We start from the raw sequence: 13,228 nt of genomic DNA, 5'->3' as shown, positions 1-13,228 counted from the left end.
TGCTCTCACTGCATTCCTGCCGAGGGGCATCAATAACCCAGGATGAGGCCTAGGAGCTGGAAAGCTACCCTGCTTCTTCTCTGTGGCCACACCTACAATTTTAAATGTTTTGCATATGAAAAGGGAGTTCAGTTGGTGTGGGGGGCTGTGCTCATTGCATACTTCAGCTGGGTCTGTGAGGGGCTGGTGATCCCTATGTACACTGTGATTAATGCCCCCATCTTGAAAATGAAGGGGTATTAAAACTATTAGCTATTGGGCATGCCTGTAATCCTGGCAATCTGGGAGGCTGAGACAGGAGGATTACAAATTTGACCCCAGCCTAGACAATTTAGCAATTTAGAGAGATCCTGTCTCAAAATAAAAATAAACAAATAAGGCTGGGCTGGTAGCTCAGAGCAAAGGCCCTGAGTTCAATCCCCAGCATGGCAAAAAAAAAAAAAAAAAAATGTTATTCACGATCACAGAATTAACTGAGAAGACAGAAATTCTCAGCAATTTCAACCAAGACCCAATGTCTGGAATTTATTTTCCAGAACACCCTGTAACCAGTTGTTATGGCTAAAACCCACTGTTCTACTCCAAGACATGAGTCCAACTTGTATAACAGCACTCACAGACATTTTTGTGTTCTGAAGCTCCAAGCAGCTTTTATGCTTTTCAAGCATCTTTACTTCAGGAAAAGAGCAAGCCCAAATCCCCATGGCTTTCACTACACCTTTAACCTGCTTCTCACACAGCCGAGAAATCAGAGCATGACTGAAAGACGAGACATTTCCTCTTTACACTTCCCAACTGGAAGATAGTGTGAATTTAAATCAATAGATTTAAATTGCTTGGCTGGGGAGAAATTTTCTGTAAAGGACACTTCCTTGATAAACTTGGGATAAAATCTAGTTCACGTTTTGAGTCAACCAGCAAAGAGATATTAAAACTGTAACTTCAAAGCACTTATTAAAAGTCTGAAATCAGAACAAGTTTCACAGCTTTTTTGGTAGACTGAAAACACTGCCCTGCAGTTCCAATGTGACCTCCGTAAACACCGTGGGACTCAAAAAGAAGTAGGCCAACTGGTTAGTACCCAAGAACACAGAAAGAAATGCTGTCTACCTCTGTTACAACAAGAGAACTTTCTAGACAGGTTCGTTAACTGTAACATGATACATAAAGATGATGCTTTTCATTTAATCTGTGAAACTTGCAGTAATATGCCAGAAGCCATATATGTTACAGCATAGGAGGCAGATTAAGACAGTTTTACAAGAAGGAAGCAGGTCAACCATGGGGGCTCCCAGGACACCTTCCTTTATGAGGTATGCTTGAAAATCATGGTTAATGTTTTAAGTTTTGTAATTTATTACAATAAAAGACACATTAACACTTATCCCCTCAAAATAATCATCCTTACCTGGAACATACTTATCCCACAGTTCTCACCATTTCTGAAACACTTCTGTAAATCCACTTTCGTGAGTCTTTAGCCATGCTTTCAAACTTGCTTCAGTGTTCTAAATCAATTCAAAATATTTAATCTTTCATTGTCACTTTGACTTTAGGGAAGAGTCAGAGGTATTCTCAGGCCAGATTCCTGGGAATAAGGTGGACCAGGACACACTGTAATGCTTTTACATGCTGCCTTCCTGTTGGACGGAACTGGCAGCAGCAACCATTATGTTTTTTTATACACCTTGTAAAAGCAATCAGGAAAGAAAACTTCCAGGACTGCTTCAGAAAGAGGCAAGAGCTGGGCATGGTAGCACATGCCTATAATCCTAGCACTCAGGAGGCTCACAGGAGGATTGCTGCCAATTGAAGGCCAGTCTGGGCTACATAGTAAATTCAAGGCCACCCTGAACCACACAGTGAGATCCTGCCTCAAAAAACAAAAAATGGGGAGACCCTGGGAAGATGGCAGATTAATAGGTAGTAGGATTTAAGGCCTCTCTGAGAAGAACAAGTCAGATGCTAGAATTTAACACCATGGAGAAGACCAGACAAAAGGCGAGGGATTCTTATGGCCTAGGAAGAAACCGAGGAAAAAGAAAAAAAAAAAAAGAAAGGAAGGAAAAATGTGGACGAAAGGCTGGAAAGAGACGCACTCTCACTGGAGCTGGTCTGTGATGTGCTGGGTGTGCCTTGGACTCAGGTAATTCACAGTTGCACTGAAGTCACAGTAGCGCCAAAGTCCAGGGTTGTTGAGCCTAAGGCCCTTGGTGGGAGTATACAGCACAATGGAGAATAGAACCAACATGGAGAGCTGCACCAACCCATGGTGAGTGCTAGGAATTGGGTCCTGCAGAGGGGGTGACTGGCTGGACGACATATTGGAGTTGGTTAGGACGGGCCTGAACCTGCAACCACAGTGGCATCAATTGGCCACTCCTGGCCCAAAGAGGACTGGTGGGATCTGCTTGGGCTGAGACACGCCCCTGGTCGGGACCCAATAGCCAGGGATGAAATTGTTCCACACCTGTGACATCCACACAGCACAGACTAACATGCTGAAGGCACTCGCAGGTTGACTGGCTCAGAAGAGAGGGGCCAACCCACATCGTCCTTGTATACACCTCACAGATCAACAGCAAACTGGAGAGGCCAGCAATCCCCTCGCCACTGCTTCAGAAAAACCATAAGCAATATGGAAAGGGCCTGCGACCTCCACCATACATCTGTCTGAAAGAAAGCAGAAACATGACAAGAGACAAAAACAAGAAAAATCCTTCAACCACTGACCCAGGGAAAATAAGTCCAGGAGAGGTAAATATAGAAGAGATCAAGGGCAGCAAACATGCAATATCAGACACAGCATCAACAGACATAAAGAAATACCTTTGTGACCTCATAGATGAACTTAAAACTGAAATTCTAATTCAAGTAAGGCAAGATATAAAAATATTAATAAAAGAAATGCTAAGCACCTCTCAAGAAGACACAGATGGAATAATGGAGGAACCCAGAAAAAGGAGAGAAACCTTTGATAAAGAATATAAACAAAATCTAGAATACATGAAAGAGATTATTAGGAAATTAAAAACTCCATTGAAAGCTGGCAAAATTGCTTGACAGAAACTAAAGTCAGACTTTCAAAACTTGAAAATAGATTTGCAATGTGTGATTGTGAAAGGAAAAATCTCTTAAAAATAGCAAGGAACCAGGAAGTAACAATAAGGCTAGAAAATTACAAGAGGATCTATAACTTAAGAATAAAAAACGTGAGTGAAGAAGCAGGAGTAAACACAAATGAAAAACAAAGCAATTTACAGAAATAATTAAGGAAAACCTCCCAAGCATAGGTAAAGGAAATGATATACTGATAGATGAGGGATATAGAACTCCAGCCAGCTACAACCAAAACAGATCTACACCCAGACATATAATAATCAAGATCTGAGGAATTCATCATAAGAACAGAATATTAAAAGTGGCCAGAGAAAAGAAACAGATCACCTATAAAGGAAAACCCATCAAAATCACAACAGACTTCTCAACACAAACTATCAAATCAAGAAGACCTTGGAGAAAAGTATTCCAAGCCCTGAAAGAAAATAACCTCCAACCCAGATTGATGTACCCTGAAAAACTGTCTCTCAAAATTAATGGAAAAACAAGATTCTTCCATGAAAACGAGGAACTGTGGGCATTTGTGACCACCAATCCAACCCTATAAAAAATACTGAAGGACATTCTAGAGAGAAAAAAAAAATAATCACCAGGATTCCAGCAACAGTGGCAGAGAGGCTTCAATGAACAGGGCAGACAGTGGAATGAAGGAGAAAAGTAGACAATCAACAGCAGAAAAACAGCATAGCATAGATGAGGCAGAGAAGATTGGCTATAATCTGTAACACAGATGGCCTTGATACACTAACAAAAAGAAACACAGGCAAAGTAGATCAGAAGATAGGGTCCACTGAAATGCTCTGAATAGGAAATATAATCTACCTCAAAAAGGGTTAATGAACCAAAAGTCAAAGATGAGAAAACAATGCTCTATGTGACAGGGAACCAGAGAGAAATAAGAGACAGCTCATCAGCAGCTGCAGACACATTGGAAAGTCATGACACTTTCGTGCAGTGGAGAACTAATCAGCTATAAGGAAGGAAAATCTTGAGGCTTTAGTAGGTAAAGGAATACAGCTCAAGAGCAAGCTCAAAAAAAGGTTCAGCACCACTTAGGTAGATAGCAGGCTGCCCCCCTAATCTAAAAACTAAAGGAGTTAGTGGGACCCAAAAATGTATAAAGCACCCTGAAAGGGAAAGGGGAGGAACTGTCTAAAAAAGGAAGGCAGAGAGCATTGTTAATAGTGTATTAGGATTTAAAAGCCGCATTAGTCTTACTGCTCTGTTAGGGTGATTTTATTTTGTTCCAGTCTGTCTACTTGTACTAGATTTGAGGGCACAGACAGCTATCCCCAAAATAGCAGGATATACTACAGTAACTATCTTTAATTTCCTATTAACTTAACCTGAAGCCCTGTATTACCTACACTGTCCTACTATAACTGATCTTATTTGAATCTGGTTAGATGGCTGTTTTGTCTTGACTGATTTTATTCAAATTTGGTATGCTTGATAGTACCAAGTCTTAGAGGCAACTACTCTGAAGACGATGCAATAGGATACCCATTCTGGTTTGATTATTAACTGCTTTTGAAGTCCTATAATGCCTCTAATGTTTTGTTTTTATTAATATTGCTATGTAGTGCTATGCTCAATTATATTATGCCTGATGATATAGACAATTCTATTGAAAATAACAAGAGACATAATAGTAACTACTGTAGATCACCTAGAATTGTGGTTTTATGTCTTTTTCATTTCATGTTTTTCTAGGAATTTGTTTTGTTTTCTTGCTTTGATTCGTTTTTCCTTCTAAAGCAGAAAGGATAGGTATACATGTAGAGATTCACACATGTGTAGAACTTCTAAACAGTTCATGAGAATAGATTATATAATGCACAATGTAATCAACAGATACTCTGAATACAAAGACACTAAGATACCCAGTGTTAATTCTGTAGCATCATGATATAAAATCTAGCAATACTATTATTCTCTATCAAGAGTGATAGTACTCTGTTTTCTTTTGTTTAATTTCAACATACGTAAAGATATGAACAGCTAATTTGAAGAGAACGAGAGACATTAGGGCAGCCATTGTTGACTTCCCTATATATTGTCTGATCTTGAGAACCTAAAATGCCTTCATCGTCCTGTTCTGATTAGTTTAGCACTATTTTGTTCAGTATGAATTCACTGTGTGTGAAGATACAGACAACTATTTGGAAGAAAACAAGAGACAATACGATAGTGAAGGTCTCCAGTGGTCTTGCTTTGAAATCCGTGTTTCTTAAACTATTTTCTTATGATCTGTTTTGTTATGTTTAATTTTATCCTCTTTAAAATAAAAAAAAGATAACAATAACAAAAGAGACAACAGGATAAGAATGTTCAAAACAACAGTGGGTATTTTGAGGGGAATTAGTGGCAATATCTCTTACTATAATCTTATTCAAACACTCACGATGTATTTCTACCACAACTTGAACATTGTGCTGTCTACCCCCAGATCTAAGATACCCCTCAGCAATGTATATGCCTGTCATTCCAGGAAATAATTTCATTCATTCATGTTTGGGTTTGTGGACTCTTCTGAAACTTATAAAACCATCAGACACATAAGGACAGATGGTAATAAAGTTAAGCACATGGTATTTCTCCATTTTGATTCTGCATTTTTATTGCTTATATTAGAACCTCAGAATTACTTTCACATTTCTGGTTTCCTCTGTAAAAATACGTGCCAGACAACCTTCTTACCTCTACTTGGTCCCATTTCATTTCTACAACTTTCTGTCCTGTTTTCGGCTGCCAGGTCGGCAGGGTCTCAGTTGCCTGAGAACGGCGCAGCGTCACATCAGGCTTCTGGGTCGGAGGGACAGACTGGAGCTGCATAGACTCAGTCAGGCCTGAGGCAGGGATCCCAGGAAGTGGCTGTTCACAGTTGGGACCTGCATAGCCCTCGCTGCAGACGCAAACGTAGCCATCACCATCACCATCACTGCTGCTGCTGCTGCTGCAGTTGCCATGGTGACAAGGGTTGCTGGCACAAGGATCTGAAACAAGCTGAAATGAGACCATAAATGGGTCAATTATTTCCTCATAGAAAAGCACTGCCGTCGTTAGAGATTAGCTTTTCATCTCAGAGATAGTGCTGGCCCCAAGGAATGCGTGTCCTCAACCATGCGTGCATCCAAGGTCACCCCAACATCCACCTCACCGCAGATGACAGGTGCCATGCAGGCTCCATGAACCCCAAACCCTACATAACATCGATTTCAGGAACATAAGGTTTAAAGGAATTTTTTAAGATAACAAGGGATAAAACTGAGACTTGTTAGGAAAGAACGAACCCTGACACACCTAGCTGTCACCCATGACGAATGGCATCAGTCCTCTGAATTGGACTCTCTTTGTCACATCCTGAACAAACCTTTGAAAGGTTTTTCATGCAAATGACTGCACAGTGCATGTGCCCTCCCCCATGGTCTTCCTGCATGGTGTTCCTTGTGTCTCTCAGTTTCCCACCTGATCAGTAACCCTTTTAAAGGCAATGCTATTGAATCAAAGGTTTCCAAAGCCATCCATTCCCAGGCCAAATGCTAGCTCCAGACCAGCCCGAGGAGGACTTAGGTAGAAGTTTACGAAAACTTTTATCCCATTCTGGAGGGTGATTGCAGAGCACGTGACCCTGCTGCATATGGAGAATAACAACTCAGTGACTTATCTTTACACTGTGTTTCTGCTCTAAGAAAAGTGCTTGTCTCTATGTCCTTCGCTGCTGACCTCTGACAGGTCCCTTGATTGTGCTTGGGAACAGTCACCAAACAAGACCAGAGGATCATCTGTTCCTAGGCTACCAGCCTATGCCCTGTGCGATTCAATTACAATTTCTTCCGTGATAAATTAGATCTCTAGCTGCTCTACTGGGCTTGTCTGAGCTGACTGCAAAAGAGAATCCAGTCCAGAATTAGACAACAGAGAGATGAGCCCCTCCAGTTTCTTGCTGAAATGCGTTCATCCACATAAACACCAGCAGACAAATGCTACATGTGGCAAAATGGCTACTCGTTCTGCTAATTACCCTCATCGAACAATTTCCAACAAACTTCTTAAGGAATAGGAAGGGATTTGGGATGGACTCCAATGAAGTTCCTAAAATAACACATTCATTCTAGCTATCATTTGGCATCACAGACTCTCAGATGAGGGGAGATGGGTTAGGCTCTGCAGAGAATATTGATACAGTCAATAATTTAAAATCTTTACAATCTGTTGACTCAAAAGAAGGCCCTAACTCCTTCTGAAGAAGACAAAGACCTCTATGATCTGGTCTCTTCCTATTTACAATCTGTCAACTCAAAAGAAGGCCCTGACTCCTTCTGAAGAAGACAAAGACTTCTATGATCTGGTCTCTTCCTATCTTTTGAGGTCTTCTTCTCCCAAGAGCCTTCCTCTTCTCTTGGACCTGTCCCTCTGCACCCTCTTGCTATCCCTGGACTATACTATGTTCATTCCCACCTCAGGGCCTTTGTACCTGCTGACCTCAACTGCTTTCCCACGAGACTCCCAGTTTCTCTGCTCCTTTCATTCACTTTTCTACCCAACTGTCAGAGAAGGTTTCCCTCACTGTAAAATCTAAAACAATCTGTTTCTTCCTGTCCCACAAAAATGACAGAGGGACTTTTGCTGCCCTGGCTGCTGCTTGGTCCCCAGTACACTGAGGAACACAGGAAACATGGTAGACTTTTTTTTTTAATGCCGAAGAAAATAAACACAGAAAGACTGATGGATATTCAGATGAGCGAGGGTGGGAACCACTCGTTTAGTCATGATGCGAATTTGTATCTGATTTACTTTTAGGAAGACCTCATGGAACGGGCATCCAGAATAATGACAAAAGAGAAAGGGATTTAATGGACTAGAACAAAGTAAACAATGAAAGCTATGTTTCTGAAATCAAGTTTGAAAAATCTAAGAGTGACCAAGTCACAAAAATAAATTTTAATACATGCATCAAAAGGCAGAAGTGTTTTTTCATCATAAAGAGGTCAACGCAAAATATAACTCTGGATGCTCACACCCCCACTAAACTGTGCAGTTTAGACAGAGACAAGCATCACTGGTCAGGTGACCAGGGGTCCCCATGCGTTCTGTCCTTCCACCGCACTCCGCTGCTAAGCACAGCTCAGCCTTGAAGAGGCTAAGCTAAGCATGGCAAAAGTTCCAGCCCCCAGAACAATGCTCAAAGCACAAGCACCCACCCTCCCATGGCCTCTGCCTGGGGTGATTAACAAATACACTGAACATTTACATTAAAAACCTCACTACTGTGAAAGAAATGCGCTGTCAGTCTACCCTCAAAGTACCACCCCCCCCCCCTTGCTTTGGGTACCCTATCCCAGCCGGTTGTCACTTTCCACAGCAGCTCTGCAAATCCTCCTTCCTGTCTTTGCAAGATGTCTGCCAGGATATGAGGAATGCTGCCGCCATGTGCCATCCAGCTGAAAAGCAGCCTCCTAAGAGCACCACAATGTGCTCTGATCCAGCTCATTTACTGGCGCTGCATAATTTCTGGCTCTTCTCCAAAGTCAACATGACCATAAATGGTGTTTTTTATTGATTCGGGACATCCAGACAGCTATTTGTGCAACTAAAGAAACTCATGGGGGCTGGAGGTTTAGCTCAGCGGCATAAGCACCTCCCTTGCAAGCAGGCAGTCGTGAGTTCGATCCACGGTACCGATAAAAAGGAAAAAGAGAAAAAAAAAAAAAAAGAAACTCATGAAAGAGGACCTGCAGAACTGCCTCAAGCAAGGGAGATGACTACGAAGGGTGTGAACGGTAATGTGTCTCTTACTGCAGTAAATCCTTATTTCAGCACACACACACACTTCTATCACATTCATACTGTGTCACTGCTTGGAAACAGGAGGGCAGAGAAAGTGACATCACAGCCACCCGGAGACAAAACAGAGGGTACCACACCCAAATTCTAGCCTGGGTGAGGCCTTTGTATACAAGAGGCTGCCTGAGCCCTTGAATGGTGCTGCACAGAAAATGGAGCTGCGGTCAAGGGCCCAGAGCTTGAGAAACCACAGAGTCTGCAAGTGCGTCAGGAGCCGATCGGCAGTCAAAGAGGCTGTCTCCATGGACCTCAGACTGAGGCAGAGAGGCAGTGAGTGCAGACTTTGCAGGAAAAGGGCAGGGAGGGAGGGCACGTTACAGGGCAGCCGGCACTCCGTTCAGTGGCACAGCCATGCTCTGTCCTCAGCCGTCACGCAGATGCCACTTCGTGAAGCTGGATCCAGCAGCAGGCAGTGCCAAAGGTGCTGGTGGACTGAGCCGCGCAGAACAGGCAGGTCCTTGCTGCAATTCCCAACCTGCTTATCCAGGAAGCAGTGCCACCCATAAGGAACAAAGAGCCAAAAGGGAGATGGGGCAGAATGGGCAGGGCCACGCTGTTCTGGCCTCACAGGTAGAGAGAGGGACACACAGGAGCATCCAGGGTCCTATAAAAAATGAGCGATGGAGGTCAGGAAACACACTTGCATGAAGAAAAGAGGACAGACGCTAAAAAGTAAACTCAATTGCACAATTTGGTGGGGGTGGATCCTGAGGATGGAACCCAAGGCCTGCACACCGAGCTGCCTCCCCAGCCCTTTTTCTGTTACTTATTTTGAAACAAGATCTCACTGAATCACTATGTAGCTCAGGCTGAGCTTGAATTTGCAGTCCTCCTGCCTCAGCCTGCCAGAGTGCTACAATTACAGGTGTGTGCCACCAGCGGTACAGACTTCTAAAGGGATTCAAAAGCAGTGCATGTGTGATGGACACATGCACACACAGAGATGCACGCACAAATGCAGACACACACATGGACACACAGAGACACAGACGTAGACATAAAGATATACACAAATGCACAACAGACAAACACATGAATATACACAGATATACACAATCACAGACACAAACACATATGCAGACACACATAGACATATCCACATGCACACACACTCAGACACATTATGACACACACACCAGGACAGAAAGCAGGGAGTTAAATGCATTCTAGAGGCACTGATTCCTTTTTCAAAACAATCATCTCGCCTCACGCTGCTCCCTTGGCTTGCACATGAGTTGTTTCACTAACAATGGCAACTCCCTGCCATGATAATCTCTACCACTCCAGACTAGCTGCACTGGAAAAATCCTGTTTCGATTCATAACAGCAAATGTAAGATAAAATGCAGTGATTAACCTCTAAGCAAAATTGTGGCATGATTAAGTATTTATCGTCAGTCCTGTTTTTCTGTACACTATTCTTGCAGCATTCTTTTAGGGGCATATCTGTATTGCAGCTCAGGGGAAAGTCCTGCTTCAGAGGTTGCTGTTGCCCTCGAGTCCCATTAAGTGTGAACTCTAAGCAGGTAATAACCAAACTGCCAAAATGCCCCATGAGGCAAGATATCATAATTAATAGACCTGACTCTGGGAAATTTCATAGGTGATAGTTTATAGCTACAATTTCTAGTGTCTAATGATGGAGAAAAATGATTAAACCTTTGTAATCCAGCTATAATAGAGAGTAAAGAGAAAGCCAAGGGGTCGGTGGCTTCCTGCTTAAGGTAACCAACAGGCTCATTTATTAAATGCCCTGTGTTTGTTGCCTCTATCAGCTCATCTACACCAAATTTTTGCACCCTAGGATAATTTGAAGTTACTCTGTTCACAGTTATCTTAGATTTGTTACCTGTTTCAAATAATTTATGCTACATCCAATGGTATTTATAGAGCCTGGCACAGAACTGAGATGGGTGGCAAACCTGCACGAAGATGGTCCCCCATCCAGGGACTGGCAACTCCAAGACAACACCAGGGTGATATTTTAACCATGGTCTCTTTACCTGATTTAAACCGTCTGCTACCTATACTTCCACCATCTCCCAAGTTCTCTGCTGCATAGAGACAGAAAAATGATAAGCATACAGGCCACTTCCAAGGTTTATCTATTATGAGCTGTGCTGCTATCCACATGGGTATTCATTATCACTCTAATATGATGACTTAAACTCTCTCAGGAAGATATTCACAAAAGGTGTAGCTGAACCAACATACAATGGAATACTACTCAGCCATAAATAAGGATAACACTGAGTCATTTGTGAGAAAATGGGTGTCCCCTGAGATCACAGTGCTAAGTGAAATAAATGAGACACAGAAGGTTAAACATTACATGATTTCTCTTACATGAAAAACTCAAAATATAAATAATTTAAAGAGCAAAATAAAAGACAGGTGACAAGAGACAGGGAAGTAGACTTTAGGGAGATGGGACACAGATCTGTGCATGAAGAGAAAAGGAAGGAAGAGGAAGGGAAGGGGAAAAATAACAGGATCAAGAGTTAAGATGTTCATGTACCGATTCCCCAAGATGACTGTATTGTGTCACAAACATACACTAATAAAAATAAGAATGAAAGGTCTGACTTCAAAGAAGTATAGAACAAGTATAAAAAAAACCACATGCTGTCACTAAATATAATCATTCCAAGCTAATGGGGTTGCTTCAAAGTGCGGATGTGTCCATCTCACCACCTCAGGGACAGAGGCTGGGAGATGCACTTTACCCACCCAAATGGCCTTCCAAGTCACATTAGAGAAGCTGAGGGCTTTGCCCTGACCTCTTCCGAGATTTGACAGATCAGTAATCGGCGTAATGTTCATCAAGCATAAACAATGATCCAGGAAGGGTGTGGTGGATTGACAACTGGTGGTCAACTTGTAACATCAGCTGAACTGAATCAGCACGGGCCTGGGTGTGGACAGCCCACCTGAGGATTGTCAACAACATAAAAAGGAGAGCTAGAAAGGAACAGGAAGTGTTGTTGGTTCTCCTGGGTTGTTGGTTCTCTAGGGGAAGCTTGTCTAGCCTTTTTCTTGATATGAACTTGGCTCTTCTCATTGTTGTCACTGAGAATGGCTGCAGTTAACTTTGGGGGAGCTCTCATACTTATTTTGAGCATTGCTTCCTGGCTCTGGAGGAGAGGATGTGTGCTGTTCAGTCTCCAGGAGAAGCTTGTCACACTGCCTTCCTGATATAAACTCGGCTGTTCTCATCATCGGAGGAGCTCAAGACCTCACTGTTGCTGATGCCTGGGTACTGTTTGGGAATTCTCTGTTCCTTACTTTGAGCATGTCTTCTTGGCTGTAGTGCAAAACCCTCAGATTACTGGCATAGATTCTTCATCCCGCTGGCATAGGCTTTCTAGCTTCCACTGCTTACCTTTGGGCCTTCCCAGGGCAGATCTCTGAAACAGACTTGCATGAGACATTGCCATGGGCTCTATGCCTCCGGTTAACTCATGGGCTCTATGTCTTCAGCTGGACTCATGCAGGATACTGCCATGGGATCTAAGACCTCCGCTGCACTTTGGAGTCTTTAGTGTGTGGACAGATTTCCTACACTTTTTGTGTTTGACTCTTCGGGTGACCATTATAAAATAATTCTGTAAATCATGTGTCCTATATCAAATTGTTTTCCTTGCAATCTCTGCTCCAACAGAGGGGGCTAGAAGGGGGCTCTGGAAGATGTTCAACACCCAGCATTGTCCTTCAAGGAGCTCGAAGCCAATGAAAGAACTTGGGCCAGTTCTCTTGCCTTGCCTTGAGCATTGGAGCTACCAGCTGTGAGTCCTGCTTCTGCATATGACAATGGTTATAATCATCTGTGGGAGTGAGAGCCCTCCTGTATAGTAAACCAGCTTGAAAGTTGGCATGCTGGGAGAGGGGATGGATTTGAAGATTGCAGGTATGAAAAGGGAAGCTTATGAATGGGTTTCAGAACCAATTTATTTTGCAGTGACAGTGGCAGTTTTCCACAAAACCAAGGCAGCAACTTTGAATGCTTCCAGCTAGAGGAGATCACCACAGATTTCTGAAGGAAAATGGAGCTGTCTGTGTGTTCAGAGCCCTGGTGCCCACTCTGCACAGAGGAGTGGCAGACTCTGGGTGCCTTGCTCACCTGTGCCACACATGCATTCCTCGGCATTCAGGGAGGCCCAGCGGGGAGTGTGTAAGGCCCCTGCAGCTTGAGGATTGACTACGGACAGTCAGCTGGCTCTCAAGGGCACTGTGCTCCACGGTTACCAGGAAAAACTGAGCAG

The 13,228-nt window shown here is 43.0% G+C and overlaps 1 protein-coding gene across 1 annotated transcript in view; it reads right to left on the bottom strand.

Moving 5' to 3' along the window:
• Dner (delta/notch like EGF repeat containing) overlaps positions 1 to 13,228 on the bottom strand; it is a 304,215-nt gene that overhangs the window by 183,333 nt on the left and 107,654 nt on the right. The window contains exon 2 of the mRNA XM_063237180.1: positions 5,821 to 6,126. Within this exon, the coding sequence (XP_063093250.1) occupies positions 5,821 to 6,126 (306 nt within the window). The remainder of the gene's footprint in view (positions 1 to 5,820; positions 6,127 to 13,228) is intronic.

Source organism: Cavia porcellus, unplaced genomic scaffold (genome assembly GCF_034190915.1).
Source record: "Cavia porcellus strain 051 isolate PalLab524CR breed Dunkin Hartley unplaced genomic scaffold, mCavPor4.1 scaffold_26, whole genome shotgun sequence".
In the NCBI taxonomy this organism is placed as follows: Eukaryota; Metazoa; Chordata; class Mammalia; order Rodentia; family Caviidae; genus Cavia; species Cavia porcellus.
The sequence above is the reverse complement of the archived record's forward strand: the minus strand, read 5'-3'. Positions and strand labels throughout refer to the sequence as shown.